This window comes from Fundulus heteroclitus, chromosome 14, assembly GCF_011125445.2.
Source record: "Fundulus heteroclitus isolate FHET01 chromosome 14, MU-UCD_Fhet_4.1, whole genome shotgun sequence".
Taxonomy (NCBI): Eukaryota; Metazoa; Chordata; class Actinopteri; order Cyprinodontiformes; family Fundulidae; genus Fundulus; species Fundulus heteroclitus.
Window position 1 is genome coordinate 24,436,925 of NC_046374.1, and position 23,472 is coordinate 24,460,396.

At 41.5% G+C, this 23,472-nt stretch overlaps 1 protein-coding gene across 9 annotated transcripts in view; it reads left to right on the forward strand.

Annotated features, from left to right (window-relative positions):
- Positions 1 to 1,107: 1,107 nt before the first annotated feature.
- Positions 1,108 to 23,472, forward strand: part of mark2b (MAP/microtubule affinity-regulating kinase 2b) — an 80,638-nt gene continuing 58,273 nt past the window's right edge. For 7 of the 9 annotated variants that reach the window (XM_012862556.3, XM_012862569.3, XM_012862595.3 and 4 more), the window contains exon 1: positions 1,108 to 2,473. In XM_012862556.3, coding sequence (XP_012718010.2) covers positions 2,423 to 2,473 — 51 coding nt within the window. In that variant the 5' untranslated portion in view covers positions 1,108 to 2,422. The remainder of the gene's footprint in view (positions 2,474 to 23,472) is intronic. The other 2 variants (XM_012862613.3, XM_012862604.3) reach the window with 2 other exon arrangements.

Here is a 23,472-nt window from a genome sequence, read left to right on the forward strand (position 1 = left end):
TTTTCCACATTAAACATGGGTAAATGTTTATGGATTAAAACCTAACTAGTCGATTCTGTTTATTTTATGTGTATTACATATTTAAAAGAGTTAAACCTTACCAATGTGCTTCACAGTTTTGCCATGAAAAGGTGATAAAATATATTAATAATAATAATAATAATAGAATAAAAACACTTATATTTATTGAGGTATCATGATCTGCTTAAGTTGAAAGGCAAAAAAAAGACGAAGACAGTCAATGGAGAATGCACCGAAAGGTAAATAAACGAGTCCATACAGTGGGAACAAATACAATGTGAAGTTTCCCTTTATTATTGTTTATATTCATCTTGGAAGTCCTGAAAAAAAAAAAACTTAATGCCGATCTAAATGCACAGGCTAGTGTGTAGATGTTAAATAGATTGGATAGATAAGCTGGGACCAAAGTCTTAAAAACTTTAAAAGCATGCACGAAAGTGTAAACACTGGCTAACAAACGATCTGATCCAAATTCAATTAGCAAAAACAAACACAGACTATGAACAGCCTATGCTTGCTTTGGCAACTGGATGTTCTCATCAGAATCTGATAAGTGAAAAACTGCAACCAAAAGTTAGTGGTTCTTTGTGCTAATGTATGTGGTCAGTGAAATGTATTGTTTTCACTTTATTTTCACGTTTAAATTGGCAAAAGGAAAAAAAAATTACTCGTTTCATATTCATAAACAATTCTGCATACATCTGTGAACGTAGAGGGCGCTTTTTTATGTGTATCACCTTGACAGTGATTCATGTTTTTATTGTTTTTAAATTCAAGGCAGCATTTATATTCACAAAAACAACTAAAATTGACTTCAATCAAATAACCTCTCTTTGTTCCTGGTTTCTGATGAGGAAATATCAGTTACCACGCATACATGAATTGTTTTTCCCACACTCCATGTGTGCACATATATCAAAAGTTGGTTTAATTTTAAACGCCGGGAAGAAGGCGCACGCGAAGAATCGTTTGGGAGCCGAGCTAACTGAGTCGGATCCCGGGGAACTGCTCGGAATTCCCACCTCTGGGCGCCGAGGAGCGAAAATTCGGAAAAAAACGAGAAAAACCGAACGCAGCACTCCCTCCCTCTCGGTCGTGGTGCAAGCAGCCATGTTGCCGTTATTGGCTTGTTCCGGTATCAGGGCAGGATAGACCGCATTCGGGGCGCAGCTCCTGCCTCCCCCCCTCCTCCTCCTCCTCCTGCCGCCCGTAACACTCACTCACACACACACACACACACCTCCCGAAGAAGAAAAGCCCCAGTTTGCCCGCTATGGATTCAACAACTTGATGATTCCTCCTCCTTCAGTCGGCGCACCGACGGGACGAGCTGCTGCTATATCGCCACACTGCAGTGCAGCACTCGGTGAGCGACCTTATTCCAATCACGCAACGCGAGACAGAAAAAGCGCCGGTAATTTGCGTGGATTTATAAGGTTTTTTTTTTCCTTTCTTTTTTTCTTTTGCGGGTCGCCCTTTTGGCAGCCAGCGCCACTCCGGTCTGTCGCTGGGCGATAGAAGCTAACTAGCTAAAGCATTGCCATGAAAGAGGCGTCTGAAATAGCGCTTTTTGGGCTAACAGGCTAGCCGACGCGACGCATTCACTCCGGCGTTGCTCGCCTGCAATGTCACCGCTGGACAAAGTTTCGCCTTTCGCGTCTCCTTCCAGGAATCTCCCGTGCGGATTATTTTTTCCCTCGTCCTGTCAAGAGTCGGGAACAACTTTTGGCCTGAAAGTTTTTTTGGGACCTCGGAGCTAATCTCGGAACCGTCAAGGGGAGGGGGGGGAAGAGAGAGAAACCGAACCTGTCGGCACAGGGGTGGCAAACTGAAACGACGTCGAGGAGTGCTGTGGGGACAACGTTGAATAATATATAAATATATATATTTTTTGGTTTCATTAAGAATTAAGCTGCCCTTTTTTTTTTTTTTTTTTGCTGTTTCGGCTCAACCGTTGCTCAACTTTTTTTCCTCCAGGCTAGCACAACAAGCTAGCTAGCTAGCTAGCCCAGAAACGTCCCGGAAACCACTCCGCAAAACTTTTCGCCCCCCCCCCCCCTTCCTCCTATAAATGCTTATTTGGACCTGAATGTTTTTTAAACCCAGCAGCAAGCTCAGGTGGAAACAAAAACATCCGATTTTTCCTGCGCCGAGGGCCGTTGACAGCCATGGGACACGCAGTTGCTACAAGCTAGTCGCTAGCTCGCCGGCTAACTCTCCCAACTAGCCGCTGATGTGGGATTCAACTTGTTGATTCAACGGGGGACGTTCTGTTGGAGGTTCCCCCACCACCACCACCACCCTCCACCACTCCGCCATTAGCTGCATTAAATGAACAAGAGACGCTGATCGATCGGCCTTTCTTCACGGTTTTCTCCAGCGTGTCTGGGGTGGGAGAAAAATGTCAACAAGGCCCTCACAGGGGCAAGTCATTGAGATCTCAACAGGGCAGGTAAGACGATTCTCCCTGAATAAAGTCAGGGGCAATGTGTCCGCAGCGGTGGAGTGCTGGTGGGCCTTCTCTGGCTTTAAACAGTCTCTGCTTTCTTTTTTTTTTTTTTTTTTTGTTATCAGCCTTTCTTCTGTCTTTGTTGTCTTTTTATTTAGCCACGGATCAGTGATTCACCAGCCTACCTACGCAATTACACTGGATTCCCCACTCCTTGTAGCGTAGGAGAGCAAATTCAGGTTTCTGTTTCGTCTGTCTGCCCTGACAGGTCTTCCTAGGCGACTTTCTGCCGCTTTGACCCGTCCGAGCGCAGGCGATTGGTCGCGTTCGTGAAGTATTTGCCAGCGCAGAGGATCAGAAACGCATAGAAGCACTAGTAGTAGTAGTTGTTGGCAGTGATCCATTTGAACAGATGATCTCAATAATGTGTAGGGTAATTAGAAAAAGTAAACAAGGCAACTCATGTCCCCCTATTTACACTCTGACCTAAAAACTTGTGACCAGGCGTGGGTGGAAACACGCCGGTGTCACAGCATGGCACCGTTGTTGGCTCGTTGTAACCCGCCAGTCGACTTTAGGCGGTATCAGCGTTTGCCCTCATCAGGGTAGCGGCTTAGTTTCCACTAAAGTCTCTCTTTGTGGTTTTGTACCATTGGTCCTTTGGTTCATTTTAAGGAAAAACTTGGTTGCAGCGCTTTCAGCCAGCTGACCGGAAGTGTTGGGCAACGAGGAGCAGGGCTAGACCCGTGGTTCGCTCTGGAATCTCGTTAAAAGGACTTAAAGTTGTACGGATGTTGTGACGTGATGTTTTTGTTTTTTTTTGTGGTTTTTGAACCCTCGCCATGCTTCAATGCCACACAGAAGGTCTGCGCTTGTAGCTTTACCCCAGAAGTACAAAAGCGCTCTCCCTGTTGCCAAAGGTTTTCCACCAAATGTTACTGGACGGCATATTTTCTCCATGAAATTGTCGATGGGTTATTCTAATTTTAAAACCAAACTGCATGTAGGTTGTAATCTTTATCAGCTGCAACATCACAGTTAAGTCCTGAGAATAGGATTCTTATATTTTTCAGTTTATTGTTGACGCATGGGCTGATGAAGCATGTTCTTATATATCAACATGTTGGTCTGTACATTTATACCAATGGACTACTTAGTTGATGAAAGGGAGAAAAAAAACTCTTGCTGTCGTGTAGATTGGGATTTTGTTGAAGCAAATCTTCAACAAAAGTGTCAAGATTGAAAATAGCCATTTATTATTTTTTTTGAGACGGACGTTGGCTCAGGTTGCACACAAACAACGTATACAGGTAGACACAACAGACGTTTATCCTTTCTCTTCTTTTAGTCTTCTGGCTGAAAGAAGGCTTTACAAATTTACAAATAAAGGGTCAACTCATCCATCTCGGAATATTTCTGGTGACAAAAGGAAAAAAAAAGTCATCCAGACGTGGTGTGAAAACTGAAGGAGTGCCACTTGTCGCTCCTATTAATGTAACTACCTGTAGTAGGTTATAAGCACTGAGCCTGAATAACGAAGCAGCCAACGTGAAACACGTGGGTTACTCTATAAAGAGCAAAAAGGCTGAAAGTTCAGTCCTATGTATCAAACTATCAACAAATAAATTGATACTTATGAGTATTAAATGCATACATGTATATTTCATCCAGAGTAGCAGAAGTAAATGTTGCGTTTTTGTTTAAACTAAAGACACTTGGATCATCTTATTATCTTTAATTTTTGTTACATAATTGCTAAAAACCATTAGCTTTTTCCTCCAGGCTACATGAGGAGTTAATGCCGGGCGCATCCTTGGCGTTAGGAGCAATGGCCGCTCGTGTTGTTGTAGAAGGGGAACCTAAAGGCTTTTTAGAGACACGCAGACTCTTAATTTGCAATTCAAACTGGAAATGCTGAAGTAGTTCGCGCTGAGCAAGTCGGCCTGCGCGTTATGTCGCACGGGGCCGGTGCTCACTGACGGGGGGGAGGAAAAAAAAAACAAATATTTCCCGGCAGGAAGTGCTTGTTTGTCGCGGTGGTGGATCATTAACAACAAGAACGAGGTTTTAATGCTTTAACTTCAGCTCTGAGCTACTGTAAATTTAATCCGAGTACGAAAGCGCCTAAAAAAGGTTCATCGTGTTTAATTTCAAGTCGCCGGTGGAGGCCCAGCTGTCATTTCATGGTTTCTACAGGTGCAGGAAGTGATTATGAACTCTGTAACAATACACATCATCACGTGATGTCAAACAATGCCCCATTATCTCTTCTTAGGCTCAGGGGCTCCTAAATACACCCGAATAATCACTTTGTGCTTTGCAAAGGATTTGAAGACTAAAAAAAAAAAAAGTTTTGTTGCATGAGTTGAGGTTTTCTAAGCTGTGGGATTAAAAGATAAAAAAAAAACAGGTTTATATAGATATGAACTGGATCTCTTTTTCTCTTTGAATGCATTTAGTTGTGAACTGGCAGTGATTAAAACACATAAATAGATGTTTAGTAGGCCGGTGTCGTTCAGGTAACGCCGGAAAGGCCTGAGATGTTTAGAGCTCGTCTGGAAACTGATTATAAGCCTCTGGTTGTGTTGCTAGGATAGCTGTAGACAAGGATCACATGGTGTGTGTGTTTTTTTTTTTTTTTTTTTTTTCCTCTAAAACAGAAAAGGTTTCTCAGGAACGCTGGAAATATTGACGCTTCCTGTGGACGGTGTTGATACCGGCACAGGGTCGACGCGACACATTTCTTTTGAGCTGCTACTTTAGGTGTAGGGAACGTAAACATCGGAAACTTTAAAAGAGTCATTAAAAGAAAAAAGCTCAAGCAAAAATATGTTTCTATTACTGACAGGAGCAATGGGGGGGAGAAAACTTTCAATAATTTTCATTTCGTCACAAGAGTTTTCCAGTCTCTAAACTGAGACGCCGAGCTCAGGTGTGTGTGGGCCGCTGACTCGCTCTTATCGGCCAATAGGGAGGCTTCCTGGCGGTGGACTCTGGAGGGTTCAAAGGTCAGCTGGCGTCGCTCCGTGTAAAGGCAGAAAGCTGTCAGACGTTATCTGTTGATACCCTGATCTCCCTCGGCGAGTCAACCCGAGTGTGTTGGCACATGAAACAGCGCAGGTCGTCAGCTCCGCTGTTCTGTGAAAGGGAAAAAGCACGTCGGCCACATGTAGGTGTTTAGCCGCACCTTTTACTGGAGCACAGAGCCAGAATAAAACCTTTAGTTTAATTATTGAGCCGTGGCCATCTTATACGGTTACAGAGAAGGGATAATATGACAAGAAAATTGGTTTTTATGCTTTGGTTTTTGGGGGAAGTTGTGGTCAAAATCAGAAAGTCTATCAAAGTGTTTAGCCCTGGATGAATTTTGGCCTCGGTGAAAGGAAGCGTTTTTTTTGCTCGGAGACTCTTTAAAGCTCCAGGCTGGACGTATCGCGGCGATTATGAGCTGAAAAACGTTTGGTCCTCTTAAAATAGATAAATACTTCAACACCAACGTCTCGCTGTAGTTTATTTCCCCAGCCTAGAGCTCTGGGAGTATTTAAGAAGAGTCACAGATTTGAAATGACAACACTCTATATTACATGTGGGAAAACATCACTTAAATGAGGTGTTAATAAAAAAAGATTGAACGGTACAGCTGAAGGAAGGGGATTGCCTGTAAATTTAGAGATTTTATTTATTCTTTTTTAAATCTGGACTTAATCTGCTTTTTATTATTTTGTTAAAATCTTCTTAATATGTTAATTCAGATTTGTCTTGGGAAAGTAGCTGCAGCTAGAAAGATAGTTTTACTTCTCCACTTCCTCCATTCCCCCCGCTATTGAAATGACTTAAAGCAGCTCGGGCGTCCGGTAGAAAGTTTTTATACGCTGATGTGGGTGTGCGGTCCACGCGTTGTGTCCTTTGGCCTCTTGGGTCATACCTGGAAACGGCAGACGGGTTTCTTATTCCAGCTGATATTCATCGCTGCCATCGAGCTCAGAGCGGCTAAACCCGCCGGTTTAATGTTTAAACGTTACGCCGTTTAAACAGGTTATAACTTAGCAAGTTCTTTGCTTGTACAGATTCACTTATTTGTATTATTAAATAATCAAAAAAACGCTTAGCATACAGACTCCCTACAAAATGCGTAATCAGGCAACCGAATAACTCAGAAGATCCCATTTAACGATCACGTTACATCAACCGGAAACGTTTTTATCAGTAGCCTCCCAACACGAGTTGTAAATCTAACTTCAGTCACACGCAGCCGTTAAACATTTATAAGTTGCCCCATTTGGGGCATTTATAACATTGACCGATATAATTTTATAGTGACACTTGATTATGCAGAGACTATTATTCATCGACAGATTCGACACATTTCAGAAGTAAATCAAGTGATAAAATAAGCGCAGGGAGGTGGCATTTTGGTATATTTTGTCAATTCTTTCTAAAAAAAAACAAAAAAAAAATGTTGTGAAAGCTTCCTAAATAAGTGTTTTTTTCCCCCTAGCAATGTGTTCAAAAGAAGCCCAATATGGTGGAAACCAGCCCCCAACCTGGCAACACAGACAATTCCTATTGCTTTTTTCTTTTAGATTTTGGGATTCAGATCAATATTTTTCAGAATCAGTAACAAGTTTATTGGCAAGTAGGTTTGCACGTACAAGGAATTTAACTTGGTGTTGATGGTGCAGACAAAAAAAAAAATAATAATAATAATATATATGCGTTAATGTAACACAGAAGATCTTCTCAGCACTGTAGGAGTGGTCACAGTGCCACTGTTCAGCCAGACGCATATAAAATGTTTTTTGAAAAAATGTAAACAATGAACCCCCCCACCCACCCTCTCCTTTTTTCATTTCTTTCTGCTTGCTGGAGGCCGAATGAAGGCAGATAACAGTCTAGAATCGTCTCGTTATGATGACGTTTCTTCTGTGAGCGCCGTCTCTCTAGTGAAGGGCCATGGACGATACGGCAAGAGTCAAGAAGAAGGGCAAAAAAAAAAAATAGAAAATGTATTCCCTGATTCCCTGATTTTTAGGTCTGGGGTGATGATTGTGGCCTGAATCCACCCCCCCCCCAACCCGAAAAAAAACAACACCCTGTGACTCGCCTCCTATTGAAGCCGTCTACTCATTAACCCGATCACATCTGCACTTGCCCAACTTCCCATTCAGAATGAAAAGTGTTGCTTTTATTTATTTTTGTTGATCATTGTCGCCTCTTAGCTGGGCTTTGTGGGTCAAAGGTCACAGATGTGCACTCCTCGCACAAACAGGCCGTTCTGTGAGGCCATGTATAGAAAGCTTTTGGTGTCGGGTCTCAAGACGTAGGACCAAATGGCACCGCGGTGCTCTGAGTTGCCGCCTGCAGGGAAAACACAGCAGGGACCTGTTGTTCAGAGTGGTTTCTGCCACTTTAACCCCCCCCCCCCCCCCTTTTTTTTTTTTTTTTTTTTTTTTTTTTACACATTACCCCTAATCAATCTTTGGGTTAACAGATTGAGGACAGGGTGGAAGCGAAAAAAAGCAACCTGCCAAGACGTCCTGCTGCCATCAGCGGTCAGCAGGCATGTCACGAGAGAGATAGCTTTGGGACATGGAGGTGGGGGGGGGGGGGGCTGCGACACATTTTCAGAGGCGTTAAATGGCAGAATATGTTAAGTGGCTTTGATCGGACATGTTGGCTCGTTAATAGCGGCGGTCGGTTTGAGGAACTTGCTGAAGAGGAACCCTCGCATGACCCGAAAAACAAAAAACACAGTAGATTTGCTTTCAGTGTGAAGCCGTGGCTGTTTTTATTTATCGTTTTGATCACAAAACTAGTTGTTTGGTGTGGGGGGGGGGGGTGTTCTGTGTGAAAGCTTCAGAAGGTTGCTGCCACACTGCAAAAAGAGAACTAAAAATGAGTAAAATTTTCTTGAAATTAATGTATTTGCCCTTGATTTGAGCAGGTTTATTTGCCAATGGAATGAGTATGTTTACCCCTAAAATAAGATAATTAGATATATTGCACTTGAAATAAGATGATGGAGATGAATTGTTCCTATTTTAAGTGCAAAAATCTTATTCCATTGGCAAATAGTCCTATTTACCTGCTCAAATCAAGGACAAATGCATTCATTTCAAGAAAAAAAATTCTTATTTTTAGGTCTATTTTTGCAGTGCATTATTAGGGTTCCCCTGGCCGACTGATTTCCTGCTTTACAGTGTCGTCTTTCTCATCCTTCGCGCCGCGTCTTCTGACACACATGCAGCTAGAAATACTGGTCGGTCCTATTTGTTTCGTCCTTTTGTGTCATTGCTTGGGGAGGCGCGCGCCGGCCCAACGGACCGGATCCTCCTCTTTATTGAAGTGGTTGGAAAACGGGCACAAAAACCAGACTGGTTTGATGTAAAAAAAATACGAGGACCTTTCGTGAGCTGATGCAACAACGGCACCCGTCCTGTTTGAGGGTCACAATATTATTGATAATAGAAATAATGTCCAAATAACAGCCGCATAAGTGTTATTTGTAATACCCAGTTCATTGGTTGCTGTGTGCATTTATCGTCTGGTTAGGACGCCGCGGACTAAAACCACATCCACACGTTGCCCTCGTTCTCTTTGCAGCCTATACTCTTAAATTATTCTATTTAACGTAACAGCTTTACTTAAAAGGTGGTATTTTATCACAATCAGTGACTCAAAGATTTGTTTTCAGCATTTGAATCACACCCAGACAGGTTAGTCCTGCAACCTTTACAGTATAAAGAGCCATTTTGCCTACAGTCCACTTGAAATAAACTCGTTTAGAGTTTAGATGTTGTTATAATTTTAGATAAAGATCTACTGTAGGAAATATGTTTTCATCGTTAAAGAAGCCCCCTTTTATGTCTATTTTTTGAGATTTAAAAAAAAAAGACGATGGATGGGATGTTATTTTTGGATAAAGATGTAAAAAAAAAAAAAGTTTACAACATAATGAAAAAAATATTGATTTAAAATTAAATATTACTGGCACTTTCAGCATCATTTTGTTGTGAAAATTAAAAACTATTCCAAGGAAAAAACTGCTAAAACCCGCGTTTATTATCATTATTACATTTAAATACCATAATAGTAATATAATTTGTCGCCAAAGTTATAATGAGCCACAGGTTGCAGACCCCTGGGTTTCCTAAGGGGAAACCCTGTATGCGCTGAACTGCTAAAGCAGAACAGTGAACTGGTTCATACAGGACCATGAGACTTAATTATTGATTTATTCATCCCTTCGTGGTAAGAGTCAGCGGTATCGGCAGCAATTTACAGACGGAAAGCGCAGAGACGCACCTAAAAAAAAAAAAGGCAAAGACACTAAAATGGACCGTATAGTAATGTCCAATATTCAAAGTAAAAACCACACAAGTGGACGAAATAGAAACGAAACACATCGATAAAATAGAAATCATATCGATGATTGTCAAGCAATTCAAAACGTATATCTTAAATGCAGCCCTGACCATTCAATGCTGTTGTTTAGTGACCTATTTTTAGATAAATAAAACGCAAACACTGAATTGAAACTAAATCAGAAATGACGACAACGCCCTGTGTAATCGTGCTCTTTAAAAGCCTTAACCAGGTTTACAAACACGGTGCATGTTTGACCCTCATTCACACACGTTCTGCTATTTCAGATTGGTTTTAAATCGTCAAGATGAAGAATTTTTATTTAATTTTTTTTAACCATTTCATATATATTTAAATGTCCACATCATATAAGGCATAGTTGCATCTCTGTCATCACTCCCCCCTCCAAGTCAACCTTATTTTAATGTTTTTGTCCTAATTTAAGATAATGACCAGTTTGTAGGGGGATACATTGAAACCTTTAAATATTACTAATCATGTTTCATAAAGGGTAAATTTCTCAATCCTTACAATTTCAGTAGTGAATGTTTTTTTTTTTTTTTTTTTTTTATATACTAAAAAGTCTAAGTATAAACTGTCTAATGGTGCAGTGCAGGTCTGAAACTCCCCTCACATGTCAGGATGAAGGGTTAAAGTATTTCGAAGAATAACTCCACGTTCAGGGAGTTTTCTCTGAAAACTCTTTTGCAACAATATCCCAAAACCATTTGTTTGGTTTCTCTCTCGTGAAAGTCCCATCAGATAACGCGGGGTTTTATAACTTGAAACGTCACAGTGATATCGGGTTCAGTCGGCCTGTGTTTGAACAGGAACCGGGCTGAAATCGGATCCGTGCAGCGCCGCCCGTGGCTCATATTTTCAGTGGTGCCTACCTACGTGCCCCGGCGTTATTGAGACCCGTACTCACAGGGAAGTCGGCTAACGTTGGGCCATTTTTTTATATATACGGCGCTGTGGTGTAATGTGACGGAGGGTGATGAAAATACTTCAAGATTTCCCTTCTATCCGCGTGTTGTCTACGGTCACCACTTTTGGCAGACCGTCGACGTTTTACGTACTTTTGACACTTTTAGCATTAAACCGTCGCAAAACAGCTGCCGCTAACGGGGCTAAAGGAGCTTGTTGTGTTTGTGTGAACTAGGGCTGGGCGATATGGATTAAAAAATAAATCTCCGATTTTATCATACCAAATACGATTAATCAATTTTTATCCCTCCGTTTTGTTTCATAAAAAGAAATTAAAGAAATTATTTTAAAACCTTGCTTTTATGTCAGGCATTTCGTCAGGGAGTTGACCTGAATTCAAAGTGCAACTAAAAAACAAGCTGTGAAACATGCTTGTAAAACAAGATGGCAGCCGTGCCATTATAAACAATGAAAATATAACATTTGCTGCTAGTGGTATTACACATTGAGCTAAGAACAGGCTTCACTGCACTTGTGAACTTCAAACTAAAGTTTGAAAAAAAAGTAAATAAGTAAATGAAGTACCTTGTATTATGGTAAAAAAAAGTTTCTACTTAACAATATTTTGACAATACATTTGCCTAAACATATATTCAGCATCACATGCTGTTCTCTTCATGGAAACCCAATGAGTGTATTGGCAAAATAAAATCCACATTTCCCAAAAATGAAATCTTAAAGAATTGTAAATTCGAATTAATCGATTTATCGCCCAGCCCTAGTGTGAACTTTGAAAGAATAAGATTAGTAACACCTCCTGCTGTGGTAAGTCTAGAAACCCTTGTGCCACCTGTGAGCTAGCATAGCGTGGCGTTCCATTTAGCTTTTGAATCATATGAGCAATGCACCGACTGCATAGTTGTCTTGTTTCCCAGCTTTGTTTTCTTCTGCTTTGACCCGCTGAACCCGTCCCACTGTGGCTCGCAGATTATAAAACGCTGCTAAGCTCCACGGCAACAAAGAGCCAGCAAACATGTCGGTAATTGGAGCGTAGCGGGTCGATGTTTTTTTTCACCTGACACCATCACGGAGCAGCAAGCTTACGAGCGAGAAACCCGATACACATGAGTGTGAGGTTTTTTTTGTTGTTTTTTTTTTTTTTTTTTTTCTTCAAACGGGACATCAGAGGCGATTCGGCGAAGACGTTGCCAATATGGTGCTTTTTTGTTTTTGGTCTGTTGCGAGTCGTCTGCTTTGAGCTGCAGACGCCTTCATTTCACTCCCAGAAAGCCACGAATGAGGCCTTTAACCTCGCCAGTCAGATGAAAAGCAACTGTAACCAGGGATCCTGCTCCACACACACACAGAGGTCCATCCCTTTATCACGTTCTTACACATACGGAGGAGTTGCTCATGAGTTCCCCTCGTACACACAGACACCCTGAGTTGATGGTTAATCACGTCAGAGCGTCGTTTGTCGTACAGCGGGCGATCCCCGGGAGCGGCGCAGGAAAAACAATGCTGTGGCGTTTAAGAGCCGTTTTGTTTGTTGGGTTGCCTCTCGGAGCCGAACAGGCCTTTCTGGTTTGGCCGAGTCGTAGGCGCGGCCGGCGACTGTTGATCCGAAAGAGCTTGACGTCATCCAGGAGGGGAAGCGGCGGCCTTTTTCTCTGGATTTCAGGTGAACCCTGTCAGTCCCAATCACCGGGTTCTGCTTACGCCACGGTAGATGCTAACCTTTGAAGACTGAGGAATAAAACCTGTTCATGTCAGATACTGTCACCTGTTACAGCATTAAAGGAAAGAAATTAATAAAACTTCAAAATAAACTTTTATTTTTTTTAAATATGTAACCAGATAAACCTCAACAATGCAACACAAACGCTTAAAGCTGCAAACAGACATAAATAAAAGCAGCGCAACAAGCTCAGACACGTCAGCCTTAGCTGATGGGAGAGATGTTTCTTAGAGGAAAAGCGATCGTCCCATTCATAAAATGGTCCAGAGAGCTTTGAGCATTCGCTGCCCAACCCTGCAGCGTGGATGTGGCGTTGTGCTAATGCTATCGCTGCTGGGTTTTTAGTCTACGTTAACCCACAAAGACGCCTCCAAGCTCAGCAGCTTGTGTCTGAGCTTCACGATGAACGTCTGTTCAGAGCCAAACTAAACGAGGCGGGACAGTCGCCTCTCGTCGGCCTCGATCAACTCGCGCAGCAGCTTTTGTTGGCACGCCATGTAAAGGGGGGGGAAAAAGCTTTAAAATACATGTTTTATTGTAGTAGTGTGATCTCTATTAAAGGGATTACATTGATTTGCTGCAGAAAGTTATGTACAAAAAAACAGCAGGTGCAAAAATATTAAATAAACTTTTCTGTAACTTATTTTATGCAAAGAGAATGTCTTTGTTTCTACCGTCACAAATTTAAACACAAATTTGCTTTCCTGTAACTTTAAAGGTAGGTTTGGCATTTTTTTATTTAATTTTTTTCAGAAGTTTCCTCATGTCCTTTTTTGAATAAACGCGCATGCTCAAGACCGGCTTAACTCGCTCTTCGGGGGGATAACATGAAACAAAATCTCCCAAATCCCCTCTGGTGATCTTTCGTTTTACCGAGCGCTTCCTCTTTTTCTCGTAAATGTAAACGCTGCTCGCTTCGTGCGACTGTGGGCTTGCGACGGTGTGAGCAGCCGAGCTACGACGAACGGCTAACACTGATGCTAACCGCTAAGCTAACCGGCTACATAAACACTGAAAATGTGCATGCGCAGCCAGCAAGCGGAAAGGAACGAACGTTCGGTGCGAAGAGCAGGGATTGGCTTGATGTGAGATGAATGATGGCCGTGTGTGGGGGGAAAAAACGGCTAATGCTAACTGCTAAATATGGTGGAGGATGTGTGATGCTGTGGGCCGACTCCTCTTCCAAAGGCCCTGTGTCCATTCTGAATAAATATCCAGTTGTCTGCTTGTAAACAAAAAATTGAGTTTTCATCAGGAAGACGATCCACAATCGTATTGTCAAAACGACCCTGAAATAGTTCAGCCTAGGCCTGGACGATATAGAAAAAAAGCTTATTGATAAAAAAAAATGCATATTGATCGATATCGATAATTATTGAAAATATTTAAAACCATATTTTATGTGCAGCTCTGCCTGGACATTTTATGAGATTGCTAAATGATTTAATTTTAATAAAGAACACAAACACAGAATTCCAATTAAATCTTTATTTAACCAACTTTTTTAACCATAACAGAATTTTTTTAAAGAAAAACAACTTAAGAGACCTGAGTTATGTTATTAAATAATGACAAAGAATAAACTAAAGTGACCAGTAAAATGACCAAAATAAATATACCAAATAAATAAATAAAATAGCCTATTTAGGTAGGAATAGTACACTAGTTACTTCTCAGGTTTCATAATTGAGAGGCTGACGCAGGTCCGAGGTTGTGGCATGTAAGGACGCAGATTGCAGCTCATTTTGCACTGATTCCCTGCACTCTTTGCACAATTTAGGGAGCGCTGTTGGAGAAAAACTTGCATCCCGGAACGTTATATCGCGGATCAAGAATGGCGAGTAATTGTTTGAAGCCAGGTTTGGTCTCAGAAGCCTTTCGGTTTCCACAATTTTCGTCTTTAAAGGCTTCAGTCTGCTTTTATTGTGTAGGTTTGTTGCCCAAATGCTAGATCCAGGATTCCAAAACACACACACACACGACATTCGCAGCAAATTGAGACTCGCCGTGACACCATCTCGCTAAAGCAAGGGGCCTCTCTCAAAATGACTTTGGGAGTTGGTTCTACCGGCCTGGCTGTTATACCTGTGCTGCGTCGAGGCCCGTGGCGGAGATTACCTCCCACTTCCTTCATATAGGGGAGATTTATACACACATGTGCCGTCTTCTTCTAACATTAAATTACATTTTGTTGTCTAAGTGAGTTTCTTTGAACTAATGCAGCGTGGTTGTGCTGCTGCTCATGTGGGAGGTCATTTTCTTTAGCTGCATTACGAGGTATGTTTATATTACCAGATTAAGACCTCGCTGGCCACGTAAAGAGCCTTTTGTTACTATATTGACCCGAGTAAGGTCGTAAGCCTGCGGAGTTTTCTGATCTTGTTCAGATGACGTAATCATGGGTGTGCTTTAATAACAGCGTCACATTTATCCGCAGAAAAAAAAAGGCCCGGTTCCGGCTGATTTTTAGGGTAAGTGAAAAACTCATGGAAAGGACTCTGTGTTTTTAATGGATAAGAAGTAATAAAGTCATGGTGTTTAGTCAAACAAATGTAGAGCCGGGAGATGTAATGCAAATAGTGCAATTGAATAGACTTCTTCTGTCACATGCAGACAGGAATATAGAGAGTTAAATAAGCTGCGTGGCTGGTGAAAGTTTCAGCAGGCCGCTTGAATGAAGCGAGGAGGAACCAGATAGTAGCTCATTTCCTGCAGGTGTAGTTGTTCTGGTCTGCGCAGTGTTCAGATCAAGTCTCTCTGTACAGAAACAGAAGCAAGGCTGCAACAACACGTAGCACACGGCTTAGTAAACAAAGGTTTACTCTCAGGGTTATTAAATAACCTTTACAGGTATTTTTATTTATTTATTTTTTGGCTGCCCAGTTTATACGGGATGAACTTTGATTAATTTCCCAGGTGCATTAAGTTACAAATTATATTGAATATGAAACTATGTGGATCATTTGGAGTCCTTTACATTTGAAATCAGTAGAAACCCAGTTGAAGTAAGCAGGAACCCAGCGGACCAGCATCCTACCAAAGGATTTAAGCAGGCTTTGTGGTGAGCTCAGTCAACAAAGCTCCATCATATATCAGAGCTCTGATTACCCCGTATGTTCCTAACAGAGCACTTCGCTCTCAGACTGCAGGTCTGCTGGTGGTTCCTAGAGTCTCTAAAAGTAGAATGGGAGGCAGATCCTTTAGCTATCAGGCTCCTCTCCTGTGGAACCAACTCCCAGTTTTGGTCCGTGAGGCAGACACCCTGTCTACTTTTAAGACTAATGTTAAAACTTTCCTTTTTGACAAAGCTTATAGTTAGAGTGGCTCATGTTACCCTGAGCTATCTCTGTAGTTATGCTGCTATAGGCTTAGGCTACTGGAGGACATAGTTTTATCTATTTTTCTCACTCTGCTGAGTTCTCCTACTGTTCTCCTATTTGCGTGTTGTTATTTCAGCTTTTTTCTCTTTATAGTAGGTACATCTGGTCTGGTGTTCTATTAGCTGTGACACCATCCGGGGGGGGGGGGGGGGGGGGGGCTAAATATAATAAATGATTAATTGTTTATAGTCTTTTTCTTCCGTATAGCAAATGTTAGTGTGAAAGTGGCTTTTTACAGGCCTGCCTGAGGAACGTCAGGGTGCAAACACCTGCAGGTCGACATTGTTTTAGTTTAGTTTTTCCACTTCAAACTAATTGAGTTAGAAATTGCACTTTTCTAGGATATGTAGGTTGGGTTTGTATAAACCAAAAAATAGTAATCTTAGTTATGTTAATTACGTTGTATCCTCAAAGTGGCCGTTGTTGCTCAGTTTGACCTACTTGATGTCTGCCGTTCTGCCATTTTTTTCTTGACTTGTTCCTCTTTTTCCATCAGTAAAAAAAAAAAGTATCTATGCAAATCTTGCCTCGTCATTTCGGTTTTACTGTCCCCTCTGTGGCGTCAGACAGACGCTGGAGCGTTTCTGAGGCGGGTGGTCACCTTACTATTTATTTCCATTTATAGCAAAACAACTCTTCTTTGATTTTCTTTAGAATTTGCTACATCATTGTAGAAAAGAGCTTGGACTACTTAGGGTGTTGAAATTAGTGCCGGTTTATGTATTTTTGATATAAAACGTAAGCGTTTTTAGCGTAAAAGCATTTTTCTCTTGACTCCTAAATGCTTGCATAGGCGCAGCTGTCTGTGCGATTTTTTTATTTTTTTTTTTGATGAGGAAGTGGGGGGGGGGGGGGGGGGGGGCAATTGAGCAGCGACACAAACAGACATCGAGAAGAGCAAGCGTGCGTTTAGAGCTGCATCCCATCAGCCTTTGCATGACGCAGCAGCCCTTTCCCCTGTTATCTGGGTAACCGAGGTGAAGTGTCTTCTTTTATATATCAGCTTTAATAAAATTAAGCCTGACCGTGCTGTACATGTTTGTTTTATACCAAATGTCGTAATGTCGCTCCGACTCATTTTATCAAGGGTGACCACAAGCTTGTCGTTAAAGTTCGACTAAAATGTTCTTGGTGTCGAGGCGTTCGGCCGGTGTTAAACCAAAACGTTTTTCGGGGAGCGGTAAATGGTCGCAGGTAGTGAAGCTGGATCTTTTGTGAAATCACGATAAACCACTTGATACGTTCTGTATCGTTCAGCTAGGGCTGGGCAATATGGATTAAAAAATAAATCTCCGATTTTATCATACCAAATCCCATTAATCGATTTTTTTTTTTTCCTTTTTTGTTTCATGAAAAGAAATTAAATAAATTATTTTCAAACCTTGCTTTTATGTCAACCATTTCGTCAGGGAGTTGACCTGAATTCAAAGTGCAACTAAAAACAAGCTGTGAAACATGCTTGTAAAACAAGATGGCAGCCGTGCCATTATAAACAATGAAAATATAACAAAACATTAGCTGCTAGTTGTATTACACATTGAGCTAAGAACAGGCTTCACTGCACTTGTGAACATAAAACGAAGTTTAAAAAAAAAAGTAAATAAGTAAATGAAGTACCTCGTATTATGGTAAAAAAAAGTTTCCACTTAACAATATTTTGACAATACATTTGCCTAAACATATATCCAGCATCACATGCTGTTCTCTTCATGGAAACCCAATGAGTGTATTGGCAAAATAAAATCCAGATTTTCCAATGAATCTTAAAGAATTGTAAATTCGAATTAATCGATTAAATTGATTTATCGCCCAGCCCTACGTTCAGCCCGATGTTGTCTTGCACTTCAGCGGCGTTACAGTGAAGGTTTCGCACTCCGTATGAAGGGATCTCCTCCTTTACAGCGCTCCCTTTATCTCCCATTTTGGCTGAGGTGCCACTTTTTTTCCCCCTTTTTTTGTTTTCCCGCTTCGTTTTTGGCTTTTAATTAGGGTTTCTTATCTATTAGCCATGTGGTATTTCTGAGGGAACTCTGTGCCCGCTCTGTAGCAGAGAAGTGTCTTTAAATAGAGCTGCGTGGATGGAGAGTTTAATTGCTGGAAGACTAATCATTACTGGTGGGTTGGGATTTCTCAGCCTGCTGGGGGAAAGAGAATGACCCAATTCTGAAGTTACGTTTTGTCATTAATCACCGTCTTAATGTGCCAGGGCTTTTTGTAAGGAGTTTTCATTGAAATCTATTTATTTTAAACACATTTAGCTTTGCTTTGCTTGTAAATGCTGTTTTATACAATGATAAAATGACCATTTATGTGCTTTACAGTACCCAAAGGGTGGTGTTTATGGGATTTAACTGGGAATGTTACAGATGAGAAACATTGCTAGAGTTTAAGTCATCTTGAAAATTATAAAAAAAAATTATTTTTTTTTGGTAAGATCTACCCCTTCTGAGTTGGTTGGACAAGCGAGGCGCTTTAGGACCAGAGTGCAAGTGTACATTTTTCTGTAGATGTTGAGATATTGACTTTTAGGCCAAACTTGTTGATTTTAAGCACAAAAATTATGTTAATCTAAATGAGAACATATGAACAGACCAACTATTTTTTAAGTCTTCATAGTTCTGAGTTTTAATTTTTATTGAGGATTTGATTGATCTGAAAGAAAAGATAAGATGTGCCAAGTATCAGTGTTTTTAGGGGAGTCCTTCCCTGACTAAACTTTACTACCAATACCTAATATTGGAGTAGTGAATGATTATTATAATAATAATAATAATAATTAATAATAATAATAATAATTATTATTATTATTATTATTATTATTATTATTATTATTATTATTATTATTATTCCTCAGTAGCAGACTCCGCAGGACGTCCTGCTGCTGTTTGTGTATCCAAGCTTTACAAATTGCAACCCATTTCCTTGTGCACGGCGTACCAAAGTGTCCTGCAGGGTTTCCACATTATCTTGTCCATCTAAAGAAACTTGGGTTTGCCCTAAAAAAAAAAAAGAGAGATTTTTCATCTTTTACAGTGAGAAAGTAAGGCTTTACTGGTAGCTGCAGCTTCCTGCTTTTAGCTTGTGACCTGCACTGTGAGCTCAGCTCTCTCTGACTGAAGCTACTCTTTCAGTATGCTAAACATGTACTTTTACTGTAGCAAATTATTAAATGTTAACACGCCGTTCCTCTTTTTTTCCCCCTGAACAGCCCAATTAAACTCGCCCTCGATAGTTTGTGTGTAAACCCTGAAGGCCCTCTGTGCGCAGGACGGCGCTCCACGCGGTAAAATCTTGCTCTACCCGCCGTGCAGTTGAGCTAACGAGGGACGTTCTTGACAACTTTTCTGATGATAACTTGCACTCTCTGCTTTTATTTTTGTCACTTTAATTCGCTTGGGTCACAAAGTCCTTCGCTGCTATTCGACTCTCCTGTCTGGGAGGACGTCATGTTGCGTTTAGTGGCGTCCTCCCCTTAGTTTTATTCTGTCACTGCTGCTTACTGGGCGGCAGGCGGATCGTATCCACTACTGGGTATCGGGACTTATCGTATCCAACGCTGCATCCTCGGGGCTGATGTTGCCTGCGTGTGAAAATCGCATCAGCAAATAACAGATCATTGTGATTATTGTCATTATCGCATTGCCTAGATTAATTTATTTTGATACACACAAAAGGCTTAAGCTGAAGAAAAAAAGCTGAATTTATTAGCAGTTTTTCTGTCGTTTTGGTGCAGAATCTGATTCATAGATTATAAAGAGTTGATTTTAACTCTTTTTTTAATAATTAGTTGGCTTATTTACTTATGTAGTAGATCGCTTCAGATGGTGCTGGTCATAGCTTGTCAGATTTAATGCAATAGGAGTAATTGTTGATTCTCCTCGTTCTAAACGAACAATGTCAAGACAGGCCGCAGTCATTCCAGTTCCGAAGACGCGGACAGCGGGACTAAAACACGCCCGCGGTCGTATGTGTCTGATATCGCAAACAAAATCATGTCACTGTTGGGACCAAAATGTCCACCACAAACCAAAAAATAAATAAATAAATAAAAATGGAGCAAAATACTGCTAACCAGACAAAAGCCAGCTGTATGTCGCTCCGCCTAGCTTCACTCACATCCATCTGGGACCTCTCCCATAGAAAGTGATTTCTCCAACCAATTTTATTGTCCAGCCAATCAGGACGCAGGGCTGGAGTTTCATAGATGTGACGTAGTGGAGAAGCGACCGTGAGACTGTTTTGATTCAGACAGCAATGGTGGCTCGCATCGAGGAAGCAAGCGTTAGCATTGATGCTGCTATTTCTTCCGTGTTGTCCAATCTACCTAATATTGTTTCATTAAAAGAACATCAGAGAACGGCTCTGAAGGCTTTTGTTGGTGGAAACCATGTTTTCGCCCTTCTCCCGACCGGATTTGGCAAGTTTTGTTTTCCGTGGCGGAGCGGTTAGCGCGAACCATGTTAGGAGGCCTTTAGTCCTCGACGCAGTCGGCCCGGGATCGACTCCGACCCGCGGCGCTTTGCCGCCTGTCTTCCCCCACTTCCTGTCAGCTCACTGTCAATAAAACGCGTGCCACTTGAGCCGCAAACACATTATTATTTTTTTTTTTTTCCTGCGTCGCTCTCATCAGCGTCACGGGTTAGCTTCGGTGTGAGTGGTTGAAATAGCACGTCAATAAAGATAACAGACAAGTGGTTTATCCAATCATATGCAAGAATTTTTGATAAGGCCCAGCCTTCAGTTAAGGCAATTCCTATGGAGATGTCCCAGATGGATGAGTGGAGCTAGGCGGAGCGACATACAGCTGGCTTTTGTCAGGTTAAAATACTGTAGCATCTCAAATCGGCATCTAGGGAGAACGGCCCTCAATCAGGACGTCCCCGTTAAAAGCGCTCGACTCTTGTTATCCACGTTTTCCCCTGAAGAGCTGCAAGTCGTATCGACTCTTTATTAGTCATTATTTGGAGTACACTCACTTTGTGATCGGCTCCGCTGTACGTCTCGCTCACCAGAGGGCCGCGCCGCTGAGATGTTTGAAGTAATGAGACCGGCGAGCTCGGGGTGCGCTGACTCTGAGCTTTGCAGCGTCACAATGCTTTTATTATTTCAAGCTCGTTTTACTTCACCTGCATGTTGCATCTGGTGGGTTACGTAACGAGGCTTACTCAAATGTTTAAAAAAAACACTTCAGTAAATGGGACGTACTGAATTTGTGGTCAAATATGCAATATAATAAGAAACCTCTCAGGTTTTATTGGGGTTAATGTGGCTCATTGTTGGGTAGTGGTTTGAAAGAAGGGGGATGGGTGAGGTTGCTTTAACCTGTTAGCGCTGAGGTGAGTTGGAGTTACTCAAGCGGTTTGAATAAAAAGCTTTTAATTGCAGCCGATTGGCTTCTTTGGTTGGTTGGTCTGCTGCTTTGTTTGCTGTCGGAGGGGTAAGGATCAGTAGTTACACCCCATGTAGGAAATAAAGCACTTACCATTCTGTGATCTTCTGGGGACAAATAAGAGGCTCTGATTTCACTTTCACAATGTAAAGACCTCTCTTTTTAGTTTCTTTTTATTTATGTGTTGAAAACAAACTTAAAGCCTAGTCTACACGTAGCCGGATGTCTGGAGAAAAGGATACATTTTTACGCGGTTAGGCCTTTCATCCACACATAAACGCCGTTTTACCTCCCGAAAAACGAATTGTGAAAACTCCGGCCAGAAAGTGGAGATTTCTAAAATCTCCGTCTTTGAACCTGCGTGGTTACATGACAAGGAGTTGTTTTAGGGTCCGGCGCTGACGTCACGTGTGCGGCCATTATTATAGTCTTGGCCGTACAGTGCGGTAGACTGAGTCTAATCAATGTTAAACTGGACAAAATCACTACCCCACAGCATCTCTGGTTGTTTATTTCCAACTGACTCTACTTCGGCCTGCAAACCATTTCCTGTTTTTGCTATAATATCAGACTTCAAAGTAAAAGCCTATATGAAACGGTATAAACGTTACAGCCGTTTCAGTCTTTTTGTTTACTTGTTTTTACAAGCCCAGCTGCTCCAGTGTGTTAAGCTGCAAAGGAGAAAAGGCGCCTGGAGGTCAGCTGTTCAACGGCGCTTTTATTTTGAAGGACTTCGACTGGCTGACGTAGGATTTAGCTTTGCTGCAGCCCCCTGTGAGTCTGGCATGTTTAAAACAGCTGTCAGTGTTGAATTTACACGGGTTTATGTGGATGAAAACTTTCCTAAAAGCGATCCTGTGTGTACAGTATTTTTAATTATTTTTTTAAAACGATGTGGGGGAGATATTTGTTTCTATAAATGCCCGCCTGTGTGTGTGTGCAAAGCCCAAGAAGCACAATAACCTAGAGCCTCTTCTGGATTTCGAGTTGGTGATTCATTAGTTGCTCATTTTAAGGTGCACTCAGTTGGGCTTCTCTTTGTTTTTTATTTTTTTTTATATTTGGGTGAATGTCTCCCGCTGTGAAAATACACGCAGCTCCATGTTAGACTGTGTAAAGTTCCACCCGTTTGCATCGGAGCGAATTTGTTTCAGGAGTCAGATAAGCAAAGGTCAGCGATAACGAGACCAGAGTCAAAACATAACCAGTACCACCTTGGATTTCCTTGACTTCCCCTGTCAGTGTGTTTATTTTAATCTTGTGCAAATGCTTGCGTTTGCACCGTCCCACTAAATGGTTTTCAGCTGCAAGCAGCTCGTCAGTAACTGTACTGAAGCTGTGTGTGTGTGTTCGGAGGGGGGGGGGGGGGGGGGGGGGGTTCAATTGTTGAGCAGGAAGTAAACACTACACTAATGGTCTCTCCACACGGTACACAACAGACATAAAAGGCCTGCGTCTCGTGCAACCTGCTTCCAATACGGTAGCTGACGTTTTCAGGTTTAAAGGGCCGTGCTTTGCGCTCTAAACGGGGGTCATTAAACAAATATCCGAGATCTGTGACAAAAGGGAGAACAAAGACGTTGACCTGTGTGTGTCTGTGTGGAGGAGCTTGAAGCTTCTCTTCTTTACTCCTTATTTACTAGTTTGCAGTTTTAGAGACCAGACTGAGAACAACTTAGGAGTTGCTTCGCTGGGTCACATTTTGGGGTCATATTAAGTTTTTGACAGGAACAGGAAATGGAGATGGTTAGAAGATCACAAGAGGAAACATTAGAACAGGTTGGACCTCCTTTTTGTTTGCCTTAGGAACTGTTTGGATTCTTCACACTGCAAAAACTGAACTAAAAATAAATACAATTTTCTTGAAACGAGTGTATTTGTCCTTGATTTGAGCATGTAAATAAGAGGATCTGCCAATGGAATGAGTATTTCAACCCCTAAAATAAGATAATTAGATATTCTGCCCTCTAAATAAGATGATGGAGATGAGTTGTTCCTATTTTAGGTGCAAATATCTCATTCAATTGGCAAATCATCTTATTTACCTGCTCAAATCAAGGACAAATACACTCATTTCAAGAGCATTTGACTTATTTTTAGTTTCGTTTTTGCAGTGCATCACATAGATTTAATAAGGCAGTGCATAAAAATTGATACAAAGATCAATATCAATGTTTTTAAAAATGGTTTAATAACGATATTC